Source organism: Balaenoptera acutorostrata, chromosome 2 (genome assembly GCF_949987535.1).
Source record: "Balaenoptera acutorostrata chromosome 2, mBalAcu1.1, whole genome shotgun sequence".
NCBI lineage: Eukaryota > Metazoa > Chordata > Mammalia > Artiodactyla > Balaenopteridae > Balaenoptera > Balaenoptera acutorostrata.
In genome coordinates, this window is record NC_080065.1 from 178134160 (window position 1) to 178152972 (window position 18813).

Sequence of the window (18813 nt, forward strand, 5' to 3'; positions counted from 1 at the left end):
CTGGGCGTGCGAAGTCCTGGCCAGCGCGCCCTCTCTTCCACCTGCCGCGCCGTCGGGCGCCGCGAGGAGGCGGGGCTCGGTTGCCGTAGCCAATAAGCGACGCCGGCGCTGGCAGCTGCTGCTATAAAGGGCTGGGGGCGGCGGCGGCGCGGCCCAGAGCGCGGAGCGCGCAGCGCGGGCCGGAGGGAGGGAGGGAGGGCGGGCGAGGGGAGAGGACTGAACACCGGGGACCAGACGGGCCGGGCCGAGGGGCGGCGGCGAAAGGCAGAGCGCAGCGATCTCTGTCGGGAAGCGCAACCTCCTCGGGCCCCGCGGGGCCGCGCAGGGGGCGTTCTCAATCCCGCGCCCGCTCCCTCTTTCCATCCCCTGCCGCCCGCAGGCCACCCCGGGGCCCGGTTATCCGCGCGCGCGTACCCGGGCTCGGGCCCGTCCCCGGCCCTCGAGGGAGTCGCTGCCCTCACCGAGACCTCTGCAGCGGCCGCACCAGAGGCCGCCCGGGCAGGACCCCGGCGTGAGCATCGAGCGCCCCCCAAGGAGTGCACGACCCCCGGAGCCACCCTCAACACGGACCGCGCCCGCCGGGCACACAAGAATGGTCACTGTAGGTATTCCCCTGTCACTGAGAGGGAACCTGGTCGGAGAGGGGTTAGGCACAGGCTCCGAAGAGATGGGAGGGGGGGTAGGACCAGGCCTAGCTAGGCCCGGGTGGGGGGGTAGGACCGAGCCTCGGGGCCTGAGAGTGGACAGAGCCGCGCCCAGAGTGCCGGGGGCTCTTAGAGTCTGGCTTGAGAGGCCTTAGGGAATCGAGCTGCGATTCGGGGGACATCCTACGGCGCCCTGGGGGCGGGATTGCCCCCCCTTCAGCAGGCCTGATGGGGGAGGGGACGCCGCGGCGTAGGATGCCTCCTCCATCCAGGCCCGGACCCAGCAGGCCTCCCAGGCAAACGCAGGGCCCCAATCACTGGTGCTGGGCCAGGACAAGGCGGCAAGGAGTCCCCGAGAGCCCCAGGGAAGGGGTGGCGTCGGATCGCGCGCCCTGGGCCTCGACCGCGCCCTGGAGCCGAGCGTCTCGTCCTCAAGCCCGTCGACCTTGCGGCAAGCGGGGAGGGGAGAGGAGGGGGCGCGCCCGGCGGCCCCGCGGGCCCGCCGCCACCGCCGCCGCGTCCCTTTGTTTCTCGGCGCTTCTTCGCGGGCCGTAGCCTCGCGCGGGCGCCTCAGGCTGCGGGGAGGGGGAGGGGAGAAGAGGGCTCGTAGGGGGTGCTCCGCCGCTCCTGGGCCCCCGCCCCCAGGGGATGGGGTAAGGGGCTCAGGCAGGCCCCCTAGGCCAGGTTCAGGTGCCCCACCCCGCCAGAGCTCTGGGCCGCGGGATGACCTTGAGCGCGCCCGCCCGCCCGCGCCACTCGCCCCGCGCTCGGGGCTTTCAGCAGCCACAGAGCTGGTCAGCTCCCGAGCGCCCGGCCACGCCCGGCCACGCCCTTACTAACCACGCCCCTGCCCCGCCCATCTAGGCCCCGCCCCAGGGGCCCCAGGGGCCCTGCCTCTTCCGAGCCCTCGGATTTCCACTGGCAGCCCGGGCGTATCCCGGGGGCGGGGCTGGCCAATTCTAGACCCACCCCAGCTCCACCCCCGCCCCCGCCGCGCGACTCTGCTCCCCGCGCTGCCGAGCGTCCTTTGTCTGGTCCTGGCGCCGGGGCTTCCTTCTTCCGCTCTTTCTGTCTCTTGGGTCTCTGTGTGTGTGTCTCTGTACACTGTGTCTCTTTCTGGATCTCTTTTTCGAGTAGTAACGAGCATGGTGGGTGGGGGGATGCTCAGCACTCCCCACGCCTGGGCCTCTCCCCTACTAGACCCTGGGACCCACCCACCTGGCTCTGAGAAAGGCCTGAGAGAGACCACCCTTTTCTGCTGTGTGACCTCAGGGCAGCTCCTTCCCCTCTCTGTGCCTCACGCTGCTCACCCTGATCTAGGAACGTGAGCGAGGCCTCCTGAGGACCCTCAGCACCCCCATAGCAGTCCAGCATACATTGCTCCGATCTGTGCCCGCATTTGAGAAAGGGAAGCTGATGCACAAAGGGGAGAGGGTGTGGTCAGAGGTCACACAAGGGCCTTGAAGCCCTTGGAGTCCTGGTCACTCCAATGGAGAGTACTCAGGCAGAGACCCATCATGGGGACAGGCTGGGAGGAAGTGAGGGGATGAGTTGAGACAGTGAGGGCTCTGCATGGAGGGAGAAGGGCCCAGAAGTAGGAGGCTCACTTAGCACCACGTGGTGGCCCAGCCTTACCATGCATAGCCACTCAATGCCCTATTGTTGCCAGTACCCAGGCATCTGTCACTGTGACTAGGGCCAGGGGGCACAGCTGGGGGCCAAGGGAGTCTGACACAGCAAGTAACCTCAGGTGCGTTCATTGCAAAATCCATATGTCAGATGTTTGTATAATGGTGCAAAAGAGTTGGAGAAAGGGTGAGAGAGAGGGAGGGGGAGAAAGAGAAGCGTTCAGAGGGGAGAGATGGACAGAGGGGAGAGATGGGGACAGAGGAGAAGAGAGAGAAACTAAGGGGGAAAAAGGGAAAGAGAAACAGAAAGAGGGAGAGACCCAGAGGAAGAGCTGGAGAGAGTGGGAGGGGAGGTTCCCTTGCTCCATCTTTGATCTGCCTTCCTCTCCTCTGAATTCACCTCTCTATCCCTGTTCTGGGACAGCCCTCGAAGGTCCCTGTGATCCCTGTGTCATCCCAGGCCACGCATTTGCTGTGGGCTGAGGCAGGGCGGGTGTGGCCTCCACCAATCCGATCCCCATTAGCAGCTCAGCCGGCTCAGCCTCGGAGGAAATGCGACACTGATCCCTCTAAGCTCTGGCACAGATGGGAGGGAGATGGGGTGGTGGTGAGATTAGCGGGCTGGGCCTCAAGATCCCGAGTGGGAACCCCCCAGTCACCTCTTAACCCCACGCAAGTTGAGGACAGCATTTCCGGGGGTGGAGGACCAGTAACCCTGTAGGCTCTAGGGTCATCAGATCAAGGGGTCAAACCCTAACACCATCACTACTACTTCCCTCTGTCATCCTGGGCAAGTCACCGGTCCCAGTTACCCTCAATTTCTCCATCTGAGAGATGGAGATGATCTCCAGCTTTCAGGGTGGTCGTAGAAAGGCAATGAAAACAGCACAGGCTCAGGGCCTGGCACATAGTAGGGCTTCCAAAGCTGGAATCTGATGTGTCCTGAAACAGTGGCTTATGTACTGCTGATTGCTTTTGGGGCTCGCATAATAGACATTATCAACCAATCACAGAATTCTAGCTCGCTGAGCCCAGACAGGAATTCAGACGCCATCTCCCCGTACATGGGGGACCTCTGTGCCGTATCTTTAGTAGTGGGGCAGAGACCTAGAGCGGCAACATGAGTGTCAGAGGACACACAGGAGGGTGGAGCCAGCAGCTGGCATATGGTGGCACCTAGTAAATACTTGTTGAGTTGAATGAGCAGACTCGGCCAACAAAGTGGGTTTATTTTTGTTTGTTTGTTTGTTTATTCTTTTTGGTTTATTTATTTATTTATTTATGGCTGCGCTGGGTCTCCATTGCTGTGCACGGGCTTTCTCTAGTCGCAGCGAGCGGGGGCTGCTCTGCGTTGCAGTGTGCGGGCTTCTCATTGCGGTGGCTTCTCTTGTTGCAGAGCATGGGCTCTAGGTGCACAGGCTTCAGTGGTTGTGGCGCACGGGCTTCGTTGCTCCGCAGCATGAGGGATCTTCCCGGACCAGGGCTCGAACCCGTGTCCCCTGCAATGGCAGGTGGATTCTTAACCACTGTGCCACCAGGGAAGCCCCCAAAGTGGGTTTAAATGTAGTGTTGCCCGGGGCTTGGCATAGAGTGGGTGCTCAGCTTTGCTTTGCTTTGTTATTTTTATTATTTTTTTAATTGGCCTTTTCATTGAGAGTGGGCTCTAGAGTCTAAACCCTGGATTGGAATTCTTGGTCCACATTTTACATGCTACCCAAACTTGTGCAAATCCCTCCTCCTTCAGTGAGACTCAGTTTTCTCATCTGTTAAATGAAGAAAAGAGTCCCATAACATTGAATTTTGGGAGAACTGCCTGGAAATTTTCACATAAAGAATTTTGGCTGGCACATAGCAGGCCCTCAATACATGGTCATGTTGTTCGTAAAGTATTAATGTTACAAGACCAGGATGCAGATGTGTGGAGGGTACATTACTGCTATATTTCAGGCGCCTGTGGCAGACACTGCTGAGCAATCCAGTTTGTGTTCCTGGTGAGCCTGGTTGTGGCTTCAGAATAATCCTCCAGGGAATTCTCCCGGTGGTCCAGAGGTTAGGACTCCACACTCCCACTGCCAAGGGCCTGGGTTCAATCCCTGGTCTGGGAACTAAGATCCCATTAGCCACATGGCGTGGCCAAAAATGGAAGAAAAAAAGAAGAAGAAGAAGAAGAATCCTCCAGGCAGCTCCCCAAGACAGCCACTCCCAGCCAAATGGAGCTGCAGGGGAGTTGACCCTCTGTATTATCCTTTAAATAAGAATAAATGACAAGGAAACAGAAGCCCAAAGAAGAGCTAAGATTGTCCCTGAAGACATACAGCTATATGGTGGCAGAGCTGCCCCCAGTGTATTGGCCAGTCATTAAAAACGGCTCTGAAGTCCAACATATCCAGGTTTGAAATCAATTTCCCCATTTATATCACCCAACGTCTCTGAGTTATTTCCCTGGTACCTGACACGGTAGGTGTCAATGGAGCGGGATGATTATTAACAGCAGCATTATGAGGCAGGGCTTGTCTTGCGGACAAGACAAGCCCGCTTCCACTTCTCATGACTGCCTGTGTCAGACATAGCTAACTGATCCCAGAATGCTTTCCAGCTGCACCCACAATTGGCTTTAGATGGGTCTCTGGTCACTATGCTGGTGATTTGGAGTTTTCAACAAAGTGGAGCAGAGGTCATAGCATAAAGTGCGTTAAGTAGCATACCTGAGGACACACAGCTGGGAAGTGTTAGAGCCAGCACTAGTCTTGGTTGGCAGTGGAAGTTGGAAATACAGATGCCCAATCAGAAAAGCTCATGCGCAAATCCCTGTTTCACCATTTATGGGCTGCATGATCTTTGGTAATTTTTCAAACATCTCTGAACCTCACTTTCCACATCTGTTGTCTTACTCAGCTCAGGCTGACAAAAATACCATAAACTGGGTAGCTTAAACAACAGACACGTATTTCTCATAGCTCTGGAGGCTGAGAAGTCCAAGATCAAGGTGTGGGCTGATTCGGCTCCTGGTGAGGGCCGGCTTCCTGGTTTGTAGACAGCTGTGTTATCACTGTCTTCATATGGTGGAGAGAGGGAGATCATCTCTCTCCCGTCCCTTTTTATAAGGCTCCACCCTCATGACCTAATAACCTTCCAAAGGCCCCACCTCCAAATACCACTGCACTGGAGAGCAGGGTTTCAAGATATGAATTTGGAGGGGCACAAGCATTTAGTCCATAGCGTCTGTTAAGCAGGGGTAATAAAACCCTCCTCCTTTCAGAGTGGTGAAAAAGAAAAGAAACATTGCCTGTAGAGGGCCTTGCACTGTGCTTGGCACATAGTATGCACAATATTTGGGAACAATTATGGTATTGAATTTTGGGGCAGGGATGGCTGAGATGATGTGTACCTGCTGGCTCTTTCTAATTCTGTGGCCACAACAGATATTGCTAATCAATCACAGTCATCTTTCCTGCTGAAACTGAATATAGCTTTAAATCCTTCTTAATTCATCCGTCTAGGAAGACTCTACCAATCTATTTGGGTTTCTAGGTAAGGGCAACCTATTCACCAACCGTGACATAGGAGAAGACCTAAGGAAATGCTGGCTACTTTCCCTTCCCATGCCCATGACAGACAATACCAATCAATCCCAGCACTCTTTTGTTCTGAGCCCAGATATGGCTTTAAAATTCTTCTCTACATGGCCCTTAAGATAGCCATTACTAATTGTTTTGAATTTTCGGCAAGTGAACCAGAGACCCCAGGAGGATAAGGAACATATCGAAGGACACACAGCGAAGAGTTATCAGAGCTGGTACCTGCCTGGTTGACTGTCATAGAGAATGGTAGAGTGGTCTTCAGGTCTAGACAGGTCTGCATTTGCATTCCAGTGCCACCACTGATATGCTGTGTGACTTCAACAAGTTCCTTAACGTCTCTGAGCCTCAAATTCCTTATTTGTCATAGCATAATAAACTTCTACCTGAGCCTCCGTGTGAATTAAATTTTAAAAAAGCATATCTTCCTGAATATAGAGGTTAAAAATCCTAAACAAAGAACCATAAAAAATTTGGCAAATCAAATCAAACAATGTATATAAACAAAACTGCAACATGACCAAGTTTAGTTTAGCTTAGGAAAGTTGACTTAATACTGGAAAATCAATTAATGTAATTTATTACATTAACATATTAAAGCAGACTTCCCTGGTGGTGCAATGGTTAAGAATCCGCCTGCCAATGCAGTGGACACAGGTTTGATCCCTGATCCGGGAAGATCCCACATGCCGTGGAGCAACTAAGCCCATGCGCCACAACTACTGAGCCCGCGTGCTGCAACTACTGAAGCCGCGCGCCTAGAGCCCGTGCTCCACAACAAGAGAAGCCACCACAATAAGAAGCCCGTGCACCGCAACCAAGAGTAGCCCCTACTCGCCACAACTAGAGAAAGCCGCACACAGCAACGAAGACTGAACGCAGCCATAAATTAATTAATTAATTAATTTTAAAAAATAAAAATAAAAAGGCCTCTTCCCTATCTGTTAAAAAAAAATATTGAAGCAAAAAAATCATCTCAATAGATGCAGAAAAAGATATTCAATAAAATTCAATATCCGTTCCTTAAAAAAATATCTGGTTAGGATACTAGGAATAAAATTAAACATTCTTAACTTGATAAAGGCCATCTGCCAAAAAACCTATAGTAAAGATCATATTTAGCTGTGCAATGTTTAAAGCATTTCCTTTAATGTCAAGAATAAAGAAGCCAATGTCACAATGTATCCCCTGCCATAAGACAAGAAAAATAAATAACAGGTATAGATTGGAGATAAAGAAATAAAACTGTCATTATATTTGCAGGTGTTATTATGATATACATAAAAAACCCAAAATGGCTCAGTGGAAAACCTGTGGGGGTAAATTATGCATGAAGCAAAAGAAATATTAACACATTTGGGATAGGAATTACATTTGGTGGGAAGGGCAAAGTACATGGTCAGGGTTGGGATTATGAGGGCTTCAAAGCTAATAAAAATGTTGTAATTCTTATTCTGAATACAAAGTATTAATTTCATTATTCTAAAAATGCAGATTGGCTTTAGACAAACAGGCAAGCATATGTGTAAATGGGCATACATGGCATTAATATATGGACTTTTTCAGAGTAAAATCACCTGTAAAGTACTTTGCCCAGTGCTCAAGAAGTGGAAGGGACTATAAGAATAATACCTTATCCCCTCTGTATGTTCAAGCCTATGCAGACCTGATTGATCTGTCACCACCAAGCCCCTCCTCACTCCCACTGGTCCCTGGTGTGGGAACTGGGCCGTGAGTGGGTGCGGCCTGTTGTCTCCAGCAGATACTCGGGGCCATGGAGTCTCAGGTGGCGGGGGGCCCGGCTGGCCCGGCCCTGCCCAACGGGCCACTCCTTGGTACAAACGGAGCCAGTGATGACAGCAAGACCAACCTCATCGTCAACTACCTGCCCCAGAACATGACCCAGGATGAGTTCAAGAGTCTCTTCGGCAGCATTGGTGACATTGAGTCCTGCAAGTTGGTTCGGGACAAGATCACAGGTGTGGCTGCTGGCAGGTGGGGGGTGGGGATAGGGGACAGAGGTGGTAGCCTCAGGAGTACAGGTGTGGTGTAGAGACAGGTGTTACCCCAGGTGGGAGGTGATGGGAGCAGGTGGGACCCTGGGGGGTCTGAGCTGTCCTCGGGATATGTTAGTACTCTGGGGGAACAAATAAGGGTGGAATCTTGGTTCTCATAACCTTGAGGGGGGTGGTCAGTCTCTCAGGCCTGGGTCTGGGAGGACACTGGCAGGTCCAGGGAGGTCATCGTCCTGGTCCTGCCTGCAGGGCAGAGCCTCGGCTACGGGTTTGTGAACTACTCTGACCCCAACGATGCAGACAAAGCCATCAACACCCTCAACGGCCTCAAACTGCAGACGAAGACCATCAAGGTCAGCGCCCTCGTTCCCCACTGCCACCCATCCCTGTGACTTCCCATCTTGGCTGTGCCCATTTCCTCTTTATTACCGCCCACCTGGACTGACCCTTTCACGGCCACCCAGCCCCCCACGACCATACCCTCCCCATACATCCATTCCCCCCACTGCTGCCTATCCTCCCCCATGGCTCATCCCCTAAGGGGTTCAAATCAATCCCCAAAGGCTTTCTGGCTGGGGCCCTGGGGCCAATGGCTCTGCCTCTCTGAACCTCAGTTTCCTCACTTGTCAATGGGGAGATGATCAGCCCCACATTCTCTGGCAACTCGAGGAGTCAGCCAGGCCCTGGAGGTACCCACCCCCTCAGCAGTAGGAGAGAGTGACCAGGGTCTGGTGGGCAGCCCTCTCCTTGCCTTTGTCATGGAAATGGGGGAGAGGTGGGGGCCCATCTGCCATCTGGAGCCTAACTAGGGTCTGGGAGGGTGGGATTAGGGGTGGGCCCTTCCCCAACCTTTGTACAATGCCCCTCCCCCTATGACCTCCCCTCTCAGCAGCTGCAGCTGGGACCCTGCGAGCCCAGGTTCCCGGGGGGCCATCGGGGGGTGCGGGGAATCACCATGGAAACATCCTCTCTAGGTTTGCCTGGGGGTGTCTGGGCTCCGCCCCACAAATCTGCTCCTGAACCCTGGGGGAGGCTGGGCTGGGGAGGACGCCCATCTGGCCCCCAGTTCGCCATGGGAACAGAGGTGCCGGAATCTCTTCCTCTCCCTGGTGTGGAGGCTGACAAGGGCCTGATGGGTCCCTCCATGGCCAAGTAGACCCAGAAGCCCCCAGGTTGTGAGAGTGGACCTAGTGATGAACTGTATGACCCAGAGGGCCACTGTGTGCGTGTGATGTGGCGTGTGTGGGGGGGGGGGTGGGGGGACCCTGAGCTATAAGACATGGTGTTTGTGGGACCCCGTGGCTATGTGAGTGGCTGTTATCACGTGGGTCTGGCTGTTACAGACAAGGGTGTGTCACCTTATGTCTGTGAGACGTGTTTATTTGACAGGTGCTTTGTGATGCACTGCGACTCCAGCTGTGACCTGGTGGGGCTGCGTGGGTGTGTCTGGCTGTGACAGGGTGTTTGTGTGTTACGGTGAAGTTGTGTGGGTGTGTCTACTTGTGCCCCATTCAGGATGGAACGTGTGTGACATTGAGGGCTTGTGTGGTGGTGTGACAGGTGTGCGGTTCTGCGACTCTTACTGCAATTATCCCAGACCCCCAGAGTCACCGTGAATGTGGTGGTGGCCTTGTGTCACCCTCCTGCTGGTGTAGTCACCATAGCTGTGCAGTGAATACTACAGCGTGGCCCTCTGTGTGTGTGTGTGTGTGTGCGTGCGTGTGCATCTGCCTGGGTGGCTGTGGTGTGTGGTTGGTCCTGACTAGGTGTTCCCGCAGATTCTGCCCAAAATAGTTCCAGCCACTCATCGTGTGCCAGGCCCCATCCTAGTGAGGGGGTGTGGGAGGAGCCCATACCCAGGTGAGGGAATTGGGTCAGCCCATGTCATGGAAGGATGGGAAAGGCCCCTGAACACTTACTCTGTGCCTCAGATGACCCCTGACCCCAAAACCCACCCAGGAGCTGAGCCTCTCCCAGCTCCAATCCATCAACAAGTCCTCACCCCTCAAAACTCACAGCCCCACGGGGTAGGGGAGAGTGGAAACCATCAAATACATGGCCATGAGTTTTAATTATTATTACAGAAATAATAGCAGCTGTGGTGTCTGTCTTTTTTCTGGAGGACCCCAGGTGTGCACAATTGCATCAATTAGAATCCCCCTGCCCCCACCCCATGATCACCCTGACCCCCATCTGCCCTTGGCCCAATTTATTCATTTTGTTCGTTTTTTAATTAGTTATTTCTAATGAAGTAATATGCCCTCACAACTCACCACCCCAAACAAAAGCCAGACCCTTTACAATGACCCCCATCTACCCAGAGGTTAATTTAGAAGAAACAGAAAATAGACATCAGCAGAAATAAGGGGGAATGGAGCTTATCCCACCTCGCCTCCCCCGTCAGCTCTAGGTCACCCTGTTAGCGTTTAGGGGTGGGCCCTCCAGACCATGTTTCCAGGACATTGATAAACACACAATGAGATGGGGTCACACAATACTCGCTGCTCTGTAAATGGACTTTTCTTTCCCCCACTTTACAATACTCACCACTGTTTCGGGGAAATAAATATACACGTCCACCATTTTTTAAACAGCTGCAGAGAGTTTCATTGTTGGGCTGGACCATAATTAATGACATGAACTGAAGGATCGTACTAAAACGTGTCTAATTCACAGCTGAGAGAAGGGCTTTGACAGAGAGTAACAGGGATAAGGGTGGAGGACCAAATTCAGATGGGAAAGGACAGGAAGGATATTTCAACTGAGACCTGGAGAAGAAAAACAAGGAAGAGAGTTGCAAGCACAGGGAACAGCAAGTGCAAAGGCCCTGAGGGTGAAGCACACCTAGTGTGTTTGGGGAATGTGGAGGAGGCCCGTGTGCCTGGAATAGAGATGTTGAGGGGGACAGTGGGCAGAGATGAAGGAAGGGGGGTGATGGGGCAGGTCGTGCAGGGCCTTGTGGCCCTGGGAAGCACTTTAACTCAGGAAGGTGGGAGCCATGGAGGGTTCTAAGCAGAGGAGGGATGTGACCTGACTCAGATGCTCACAGGTGCCCCCTGGCTGCTGTGGGGGGAACAGCCTGTGGGGGGGCGAGGGTGGAGCAGGGAACCAGGGCAGAGACTGCTGCACTGGTCTGGGTGGGCAATGGTAGAGCAGTGGAAATGGGGAGAAGTGTGTGAATTCTATCCAGATAATGAGGAAGGTGGAGCTGACAGGATGGATGGTGGTTGGATGCGGGTGTGACAGACAGAGGCATCGAGGACAGCCCGAGGCTGGGGACCTGAGCACCCAGGAGGACAGAACTGTCATTACTGAGTTAGGGCAAGTTGGGGGTGCTGAGTGTGATCCCCCATGAGGCCTCCTCGTGGGGTACCTGAAGGCAGGTGTCACGCAGGTGTGCAGCTCAGGGGCCAGGCCCATGCTGGGCTCGGACATTTGGAAGTTGTCAGGGTTGAGCTGGGCGCTAAAGATCTGAGGGGCCCAGTGTAGCCGGGAAGAGAAGGGGCCAGCATGCCAGGTTCACTTTCCAAGGGAGTGGGACGTGTCAATGTTGATGGAATATCCAGCCTGAGAACATTAGCTAGAGATGTGAGGGTCCCTGAGGCCCCCAGGGAGACATGTGACCCCAAGGGTGCAGCTCCTTTGACCTCCTCGGATGACAGGTCCCTCTCACCGCTCTCCGCGGGCAGGGCCACATCCCCTCCCCCAAGCCCTGGTTGACCCCACCCACCACCCACGGTGACTACTCCCGGTATTTGTTGAATAAACGGATGAGGGATTTCTGTTGCTCAGTGGCGGTTTGAATGTGGCCTCTCCTTCCCCATTTGAAATGGGTCTTGCCCTCACCCCTGTCCGCCCGACCCCCTCCCCCAGGTGTCCTATGCCAGGCCCAGCTCCGCCTCCATCCGGGATGCGAACCTGTACGTCAGCGGGCTCCCCAAGACCATGAGCCAGAAAGAGATGGAGCAGCTCTTCTCCCAGTACGGCCGCATCATCACTTCTCGCATCCTGGTGGACCAGGTCACAGGTCAGGCTGCCGGGGAGAGTGCACGTGGGGTGGGGGGGCGCTGGGCTAAGGCACCCAGGTGGGACCAGAGTGGAGAAACCGGAAATAGCAGCGAGGAGGGGGGCGGGGTCACGCAGGAGGGGGCGGGTCCCCATGACGCCCTCGCGCCCCTGCAGGTGTCTCTCGGGGTGTGGGATTCATCCGCTTTGACAAGAGGATCGAGGCCGAGGAGGCTATCAAAGGACTGAACGGGCAGAAGCCACTGGGTGCGGCCGAGCCCATCACGGTCAAGTTTGCCAACAACCCGAGTCAGAAGACCGGGCAGGCCCTGCTCACTCACCTCTACCAGTCCTCCGCCAGGCGCTACGCAGGCCCACTGCACCATCAGACACAGCGCTTCCGGTGAGCCCCCTGCCGCTCCCTGCCCCCCAGACGTCCCAGACCCCCAGGGCCGGGTGCCCTAGGCTTGCAGGTGCCCTCGCCGAACCCCATTCCTGCAGGGCGGAGAGACACCAGGGCGAAAGGGGAAACGTGGGGGTCTGTCAGGTGCTGAGGCCAGACCCCCGTATACAGCAGGCGCTCAATGTGTGCAGGCCACTAAGAGTGGCATTATTGGCGTCAGTAGTTTTAGAATCACCTGACCAGGCCCAGCTCTGACTGCCAACCCACCCCCTCCCCAACCCCGCCAAGGGCACGTGGCTTCAGCTCCCTGCTGGCCAGGCACCCTTACTTTTTCTGCGCAGCGACCCCGTGAGGACAGAACTTGTCTTGTCCTCATTTTACGGATGGGGCCCCTGAGGCTCAGAGAGGCATTGTCACTTGCCTGGCCCAGGCATTTTGGAGAAGAGATTTCCCTTCTCGGGACCCAAGCCCCGGATTGGGGGGTGGGGGGCCAGGCGAGCAGGGCTGGGTGGGCGGGAGGGGGAGGACGAGGATGCCAGTGCAGGCTGGGCAGCAGCAGGGCAGGCAAGAGGCGGTGCCCGAGTGACCACGGTTCCGTGCCAGGCGGTGTCCAGCCTGGCGGGGAGCAGGCAGGCGGGGGCAGGGCTGGCACTGCTGGACTGCTGGGTGGGGGCGGGGAGGGCAGGCTGGCTGCCCGGCGTCACAGCCGGGGGTGTGCCCAGAAGCCACCAGTGACCACCCCTTCTGCCTCCACAGGCTGGACAATTTGCTCAACATGGCCTACGGAGTCAAGAGGTAACAGTGCCCCCGCCCCGCTGCCCCCAGCCCCTCGCCGTCCCTCCTTGGACCCTTTTGCCCTTATGGCCCCCCTCCCCCACCTCACCCCCCAGGACCGCCCCTGTCTGGGCATAGTGTGGCCATTAAGAGATCTGGGGGCTCTTGAGCCTACTAAATGCCTAGAAAGTGCTACTACAGAATCTGGACTTGGGGGGCCTGTCTGTGGCCTTCTCCACCCCATTGAAAGGCAGGCAATGTTGCCTGGGTCACAGCTGTGCCCCCACTGGCCACTGTTGATCATCTTTGCTGAGGGTCACAGAATGCCCCCTTCTGCCTCATAGCTGGGGGTGAACCTTGAGGGCCCCCACCCGCTCCATTGTCCACATCCCTGATCCTCTGAAGGTCCCCGCGTTTATAGCATCAAGAGCTATTGAGCACGTGCTGAGTGCCAGGAGCTTGGCTCGGGGCTGGGGACCCAGCGTGGCCCGGCCAGACTTGGCCCCTGGTGGAGATGGAATGATACTGAGCATGGTGCTTGGCACGGAGTGCGGGCTCACTCAGTTTAAAAGGCAGTGTCTCTTACGATTATGGTTACTGTTATTACTTATTTCAGTCCACTGGGGGAGACAGATGAACCGTGATCTGAGCTGTGAAGGGGGCAGGAGACGGGGTGATAAGGATCCAGCGGAAACATCACTCAGGAGACAGGGCCAGAGCTGAACTGGAGTTCCTGGCAGCAAGAACGGCTTGTGCAAAGGCCAGGAGGAGGGAGTGAGCCCAGTGATCAAATGAATGGCTCAGGCCCTCGGGGTCCTGGGGTGCTGAGGAGTAAAGGAGCCTCAGGAAGGCAGGGAGCCAATACCCCTTCACTCATTCGTTCACTCCACAAACCCCACCCCCACCCCCCGAGGGCCTACTGATGCTGGGAGCTGTTCTGGGCCGGGACATCGAGGGAATAGAACCTTGCAGGGAAGATGGAGCCGAGAATAAATACATGATTTAAATAGAAAAAGGCCTGGGGACTTCCCAGGTGGTCCAATGGTTAAGGCTCTGAGCTTCCACTGCAGGGGGTGCGGGTTCGATCCCTGGTCAGGCAACTAAGATCCCACATGCCGCGTGGTGAGGCAAAAAAATACATACATACATACATAGGAAAAGGCCAGAGAGGGCCAGAGGGAGGAGGTGGCCACTTTATGAGTCGAAGGAGGCCACCCCAGGGAAGTGACAGCTGAGCTGAGACCTGAATAACAAGAGGGGGCGCTTAAAGGCCTCGCTCGCACCCTGGTTCCAGCGCTGCCCTTCCGGATGGGCCTCTGCCTGGCAGGATGGCCAGTGGGGCAAAAGGGGCAGCATTGCCAAGGGCGGGATCAGGGTGGTGCCCAAGTCGGGGTGAGGGCAGGAGTTGGGTGGGAAGAGGCGTCAAGGGAAGGGTGGTGGCCAGGTGTGGGGAAGGGGTCAGGGTCAACAGGGCTGAGGACCAGGTAGGTAGGGTCCAAGGTCAGGGAGTCGGGGTGGATAGGGGCTCAGGGCAAGATCGCAGGTGAGGACCTAACGTTCAGGGAGGGTCAGCGGTCAGGACAAGGCTCCAGGTCAGGACGGAGATCGGGGGCTGGTGTATCAGAGTGGCTCAGAGTCTGGGGCTTCAGGCGGGGTCACAGATGGAGGTCACGGGGCCAAGGCAGGGGTCACATAGTCCCGAGGTCTCCGCACGGTCAGAGGTCATGACAGGGTCAGGGGGCATGCCGGGGGTAAGGGCAGAGCCCGCGTGACCCCCAAAGTAGTCCCCTGTCGCTCATCGCCAGGTTCTCACCCATCGCCATCGACGGCATGAGCGGCCTCGCGGGCGTGGGCCTGTCGGGGGGCGCGGCGGGCGCTGGCTGGTGCATCTTCGTGTACAACCTGTCTCCGGAGGCGGATGAGAGTGTGCTGTGGCAGCTGTTCGGGCCCTTCGGGGCAGTCACCAATGTCAAGGTCATCCGCGACTTTACCACCAACAAGTGCAAGGGCTTTGGCTTCGTCACCATGACCAACTATGACGAGGCGGCCATGGCCATCGCCAGCCTCAACGGCTACCGCCTGGGCGAGCGCGTGCTGCAGGTGTCCTTCAAGACCAGCAAACAGCACAAGGCCTGAGCCACCGCCGCCCTCCCCACCCTTCCCGGGCAGCAGAGACAGAGAGAGAGAGAGAGAGATTGAGAGAGAGAGAGAGAGAGAGACAGGGGCCCGAGAGAGACAGCGCAGGCAGACCACGGACGGCACGAGGGCCCCGTGTCCCTGCAGAAGCCACAGGGTGAGCACTCGGTGGGAGGGTCTGCAGGGAATGGGAGGGCTCCTGGGGGTCCCCCACCCCGTCCTCCTGCCCCTCCCCCCCAGGCTGGGCTGTTCACTCTCTCGTCTTGGTTTTGTTCATGGTGAAGGTTTTTGTTTCCTTTTTCGGCTAAAGTGAAAGCAGAGATGTGCCCCTAGCCCACCCTCAACCACCCTCCGTGGATGGCTTGGGGAAGGGGTGCTGGGGGTGCCCTCCCAGGCCCCCTGGCCCAGGCCTCCCCAACACCTAGGTGAGCCTGAGAGGGGGCAGCAGGTTTAAAAATCCCCAAAAAAGCGAAACGTGAGAGGGGTGTGGGCATCCCTGGCCCAGAGCCCCTTGGAGGAATGTGAGGAGCAGGGGGAGGGGCTGGAAACAGAAACACAATGAAAAAAAGGGGGGGGTGGGAGGGGAAGAAAAACTCTATTTTTGTAAAAAGGGAAAAAAGACCTCGTGGAGAATTTTTACTGGGGATTCTTGAACTTGAAAAAAAAAAAACACAAAAAAAGACAAAAAAAAAAAAAAAGAAAATATTTTGGCAGGTTATGTTTACCAACTGGGGCAGGAACAGGGAGCAGGGCTTAGGAGCTGAGGGTCCACGGGGCCACACAGAGAAACACAGCCACGCAAAGACACACAGGGACACCACACACACACACACACACACACACACACACCCCAGGGATACACAGCAGCACAGACGGACCCAGAGACACGCCTCAGGAACTCCCTGGCCCAAGTCAGACACGTAGACAAACACATGTATAAACAACAGAAGACTGAAGTATGGGGCTATGTAAATGTGGCCATGGTGGACGTGGGCAAATGCGGCCACGGGCAGATGTGGACAGTGGTGAATGTGGCCGGGGACAAATGTGGACACGTGCACACGTGGACATGGGAACATTTCCACACGTGCATGTGGCCACATGGAAGTGGAGACAGTTACATTTGGACACACAAATCTAGACACCGAGTCATGGAGAAACATAGTCACAATACCCAGAGACACACAGACATGCCCACAGCATCCCTCAGGCCCAGGCGAGAGGTCACAGCCCAGACCCCAGCCCAGTCCATAGCCCACTTCCTCCAGCGAGGCCGGCCCGCCCCTCCTCCTGGCACTCAGCCCCACTCGCCCCTGCCCCAGGTTCTCTGCAGAGCTCTCTCCTGGCTCCTCAATGGTCCCTGCCGCCCACGAACACAGGCGTGCACACACAGCGTCCATGCATCCAGACACACGATACCTCGTTGTCCTTTTGGCGTCATGGTGGGCTGGAGGCAGCCCACCCAACGCTTGAGGCCAAAGGACCCCCATCCCTGGGGCTGAGCCTCCCTGGGCCGAGGCCCTGGCCCACGAGGCCGAGGGGGAGGCCAGGCCCTGAGCCTCCACTCCAGGGCCTCCCCAGCAGCAAGTGCCCCGACACTCCCCGCCAGGCCCGGGGTGGATGGGCCCAGGGGCCCAGCCCCGCATTCCCTTTCCGTCCACTCGTCACCCCCTTTCAGTTTGTTGGGTTTTTCCGTCTTTCCAGATCAGTGAGGGCAGTGGACGCAGCCCCTATCCCGAGCCCCGGCCTCGGCTTCTGTCTGGACTTTCCATCCCCCTAGTTTTCACTCTTTGTAAAAAAAAAAAAAAAAAAAAAATCCAACAGAAGCCAAAAGCCGGAGCACCCCCCGGGAGCCCTTGAAGCCCCCACCCCCGCAGTGGGCCCAGTCAGAACTGAGAATGGCGAACCCCGATTTTAGCCTCAGCGCCCTTTCTGTGGTGTCCCTGCGTTTGGTGTCTGGCCATGGCCCCATCTGACTGCCCAGCTCTCTCTCCCCCACCCCTCCCGGTGTTGTTATTAAACGTCTGTGGAGCTTCTGCTGCAAGGAACAAAAAGAAAAAAAAAATTAAAAAAGCGACAAAAAAACACAAACAGAAGAGAAAAAAAGCGACAAAAAAAGGAAGAGAAAAAAAACACAAAACCACACACACAGAAGAGATTTAAAAAAAAAAAAAAGGAAAAAAAAAAAAAAACAACAGACATAAACTGGCACCAGTTAACTTTCTTGTACTTTTTTGCCGAATTGAGCTTCTTGTAGTTTTAACTTATTGCTATGTTAACTATTTATCCTCCTTGTTGCCCTGTAAGGACATTTGTGTATATTTCTGTTCCTTCATCCAGTTTGCAAGTTTAAAGGAACCACGATGTTCTCTTTGTTTCTTTAAGTTTTGCCGAGACGTGGTTATGCCTAATTTATTTATAAAAGGGGAAGTGGAATCATTAAAGTAATAATAATTATTAATAACAGTAATGGTAGCCGAGCGGCGCCCTGGGGGACCTGTGCTCTGCAGGGCGGTCCCCACGGCCAGCGACGTCCGGGGTCTTAATGGGATTATTTTTGCTCGTCTTGAGAATTTTTTCAGTCCTATTTAGCTGGTGAAACCCTAGCTTGTTCTTGATACACAAACCTATTTATTCTTGTGGTTTTTAAGTCCTCCCCAACCTCCCGGCTCCCCTCCAGCAGGGCAGGCCCCGCAGCGGGTCCATCCCTCTCCCTCTGTTTTCTTGGGGCTTTCTCCCCTCTGCACTCCGCGCGGTGACACGTGTCCGCACGTGGGCGGCGTGGCGGAGGCATCTGTGAGCAATAAGGGCTGGGTTTGTCCCTCACCCTGGGGGGGGCCGGGCTCTGGAGAGGGGGCACCTCCCCACACCCCCTCACAGAGGCCTGAGCCCCTGCCACCCCCAAGACTGGGAGGGGACTCCTTTTTCTAAAACACAGAACTCAGCCCAGCCAGCCAGGCCCCCTTCCTGGAGGCCAGCCCCTCACCCCAGGGGAGGGGGCCTGGGGTCTTCCACATCCCTGGGAGGCAGGGGCAGGGCCCATGGGGAAGGGGCTCAGCCCCTCCAGCCCTCCCTTCATCCTGTTATTTATTTGGATGGTTTCAAATCAAGACAGAGTCCATGTTGGAGGTGATAAAGAACTGTTTAAAAAAAAAAAAAAAAAAAGACAAAAAAAAAACAAAACAAACCCAAAACCCAACAACAAGAACACTTTGCGTTGAGTTTAGACACTATTTATTACCGGGATTACAGGCCTGGCCGCGGTAACAGACTTTTACATGGAATTGTTTAATTATTTGTACTTTTCATGCCAGAAAATAAAAGTTCAGAATCTTATGGCCTCAGATATATGTACAACGGCGTGCGGGGAGTGTTGGAGCACGTGTCAACAGCCCCGCTGTGTGACTGAGTGCAAGCTGCTGTCCCTCTCTGGGCCTGCATCTCATCTGGAGCCTCTTGGCCTTCCCACAGCACTGTGATTAGCGGGTGGGAGACAAGTCCAGGCGGAAACCCAGACAGAAGTGGCCCAGGGGCCGTCTGTCCCGTGGCGCCAGGTCCACGGGGCATCTCAGGTGAGACCCCCAACTGTGGAGCCAGCCTGATGGGGAAGGAGGCCCGCACAGGATCTGC

The 18813-nt window shown here is 55.7% G+C and overlaps 2 protein-coding genes and 1 pseudogene across 4 annotated transcripts in view; 2 read left to right on the forward strand and 1 right to left on the reverse strand.

Annotated features, from left to right (window-relative positions):
- PRKCSH (protein kinase C substrate 80K-H) overlaps positions 1-18813 on the reverse strand; it is a 141073-nt gene that overhangs the window by 108505 nt on the left and 13755 nt on the right. The window lies entirely within an intron of this gene.
- On the forward strand, positions 217-15746 carry ELAVL3 (ELAV like RNA binding protein 3). 3 transcript variants are annotated; one of them, XM_007168918.2, is made up of 7 exons: positions 217-601; positions 7610-7829; positions 8115-8218; positions 11739-11892; positions 12048-12273; positions 13030-13068; positions 14832-15746. In XM_007168918.2, exons 1-7 carry the CDS (start codon positions 593-595, stop codon positions 15181-15183), a joined length of 1104 nt encoding a protein of 367 aa, XP_007168980.1. In that variant the 5' UTR covers positions 217-592; the 3' UTR covers positions 15184-15746. The 3 variants fall into 3 exon arrangements, with proteins under 3 accessions (XP_007168980.1, XP_007168981.1, XP_028019080.1); XM_007168919.2 differs by having other exon boundaries at positions 14853-15746; XM_028163279.2 differs by having other exon boundaries at positions 7613-7829.
- Positions 15778-18797, forward strand: LOC103002244 (uncharacterized; annotated as a pseudogene).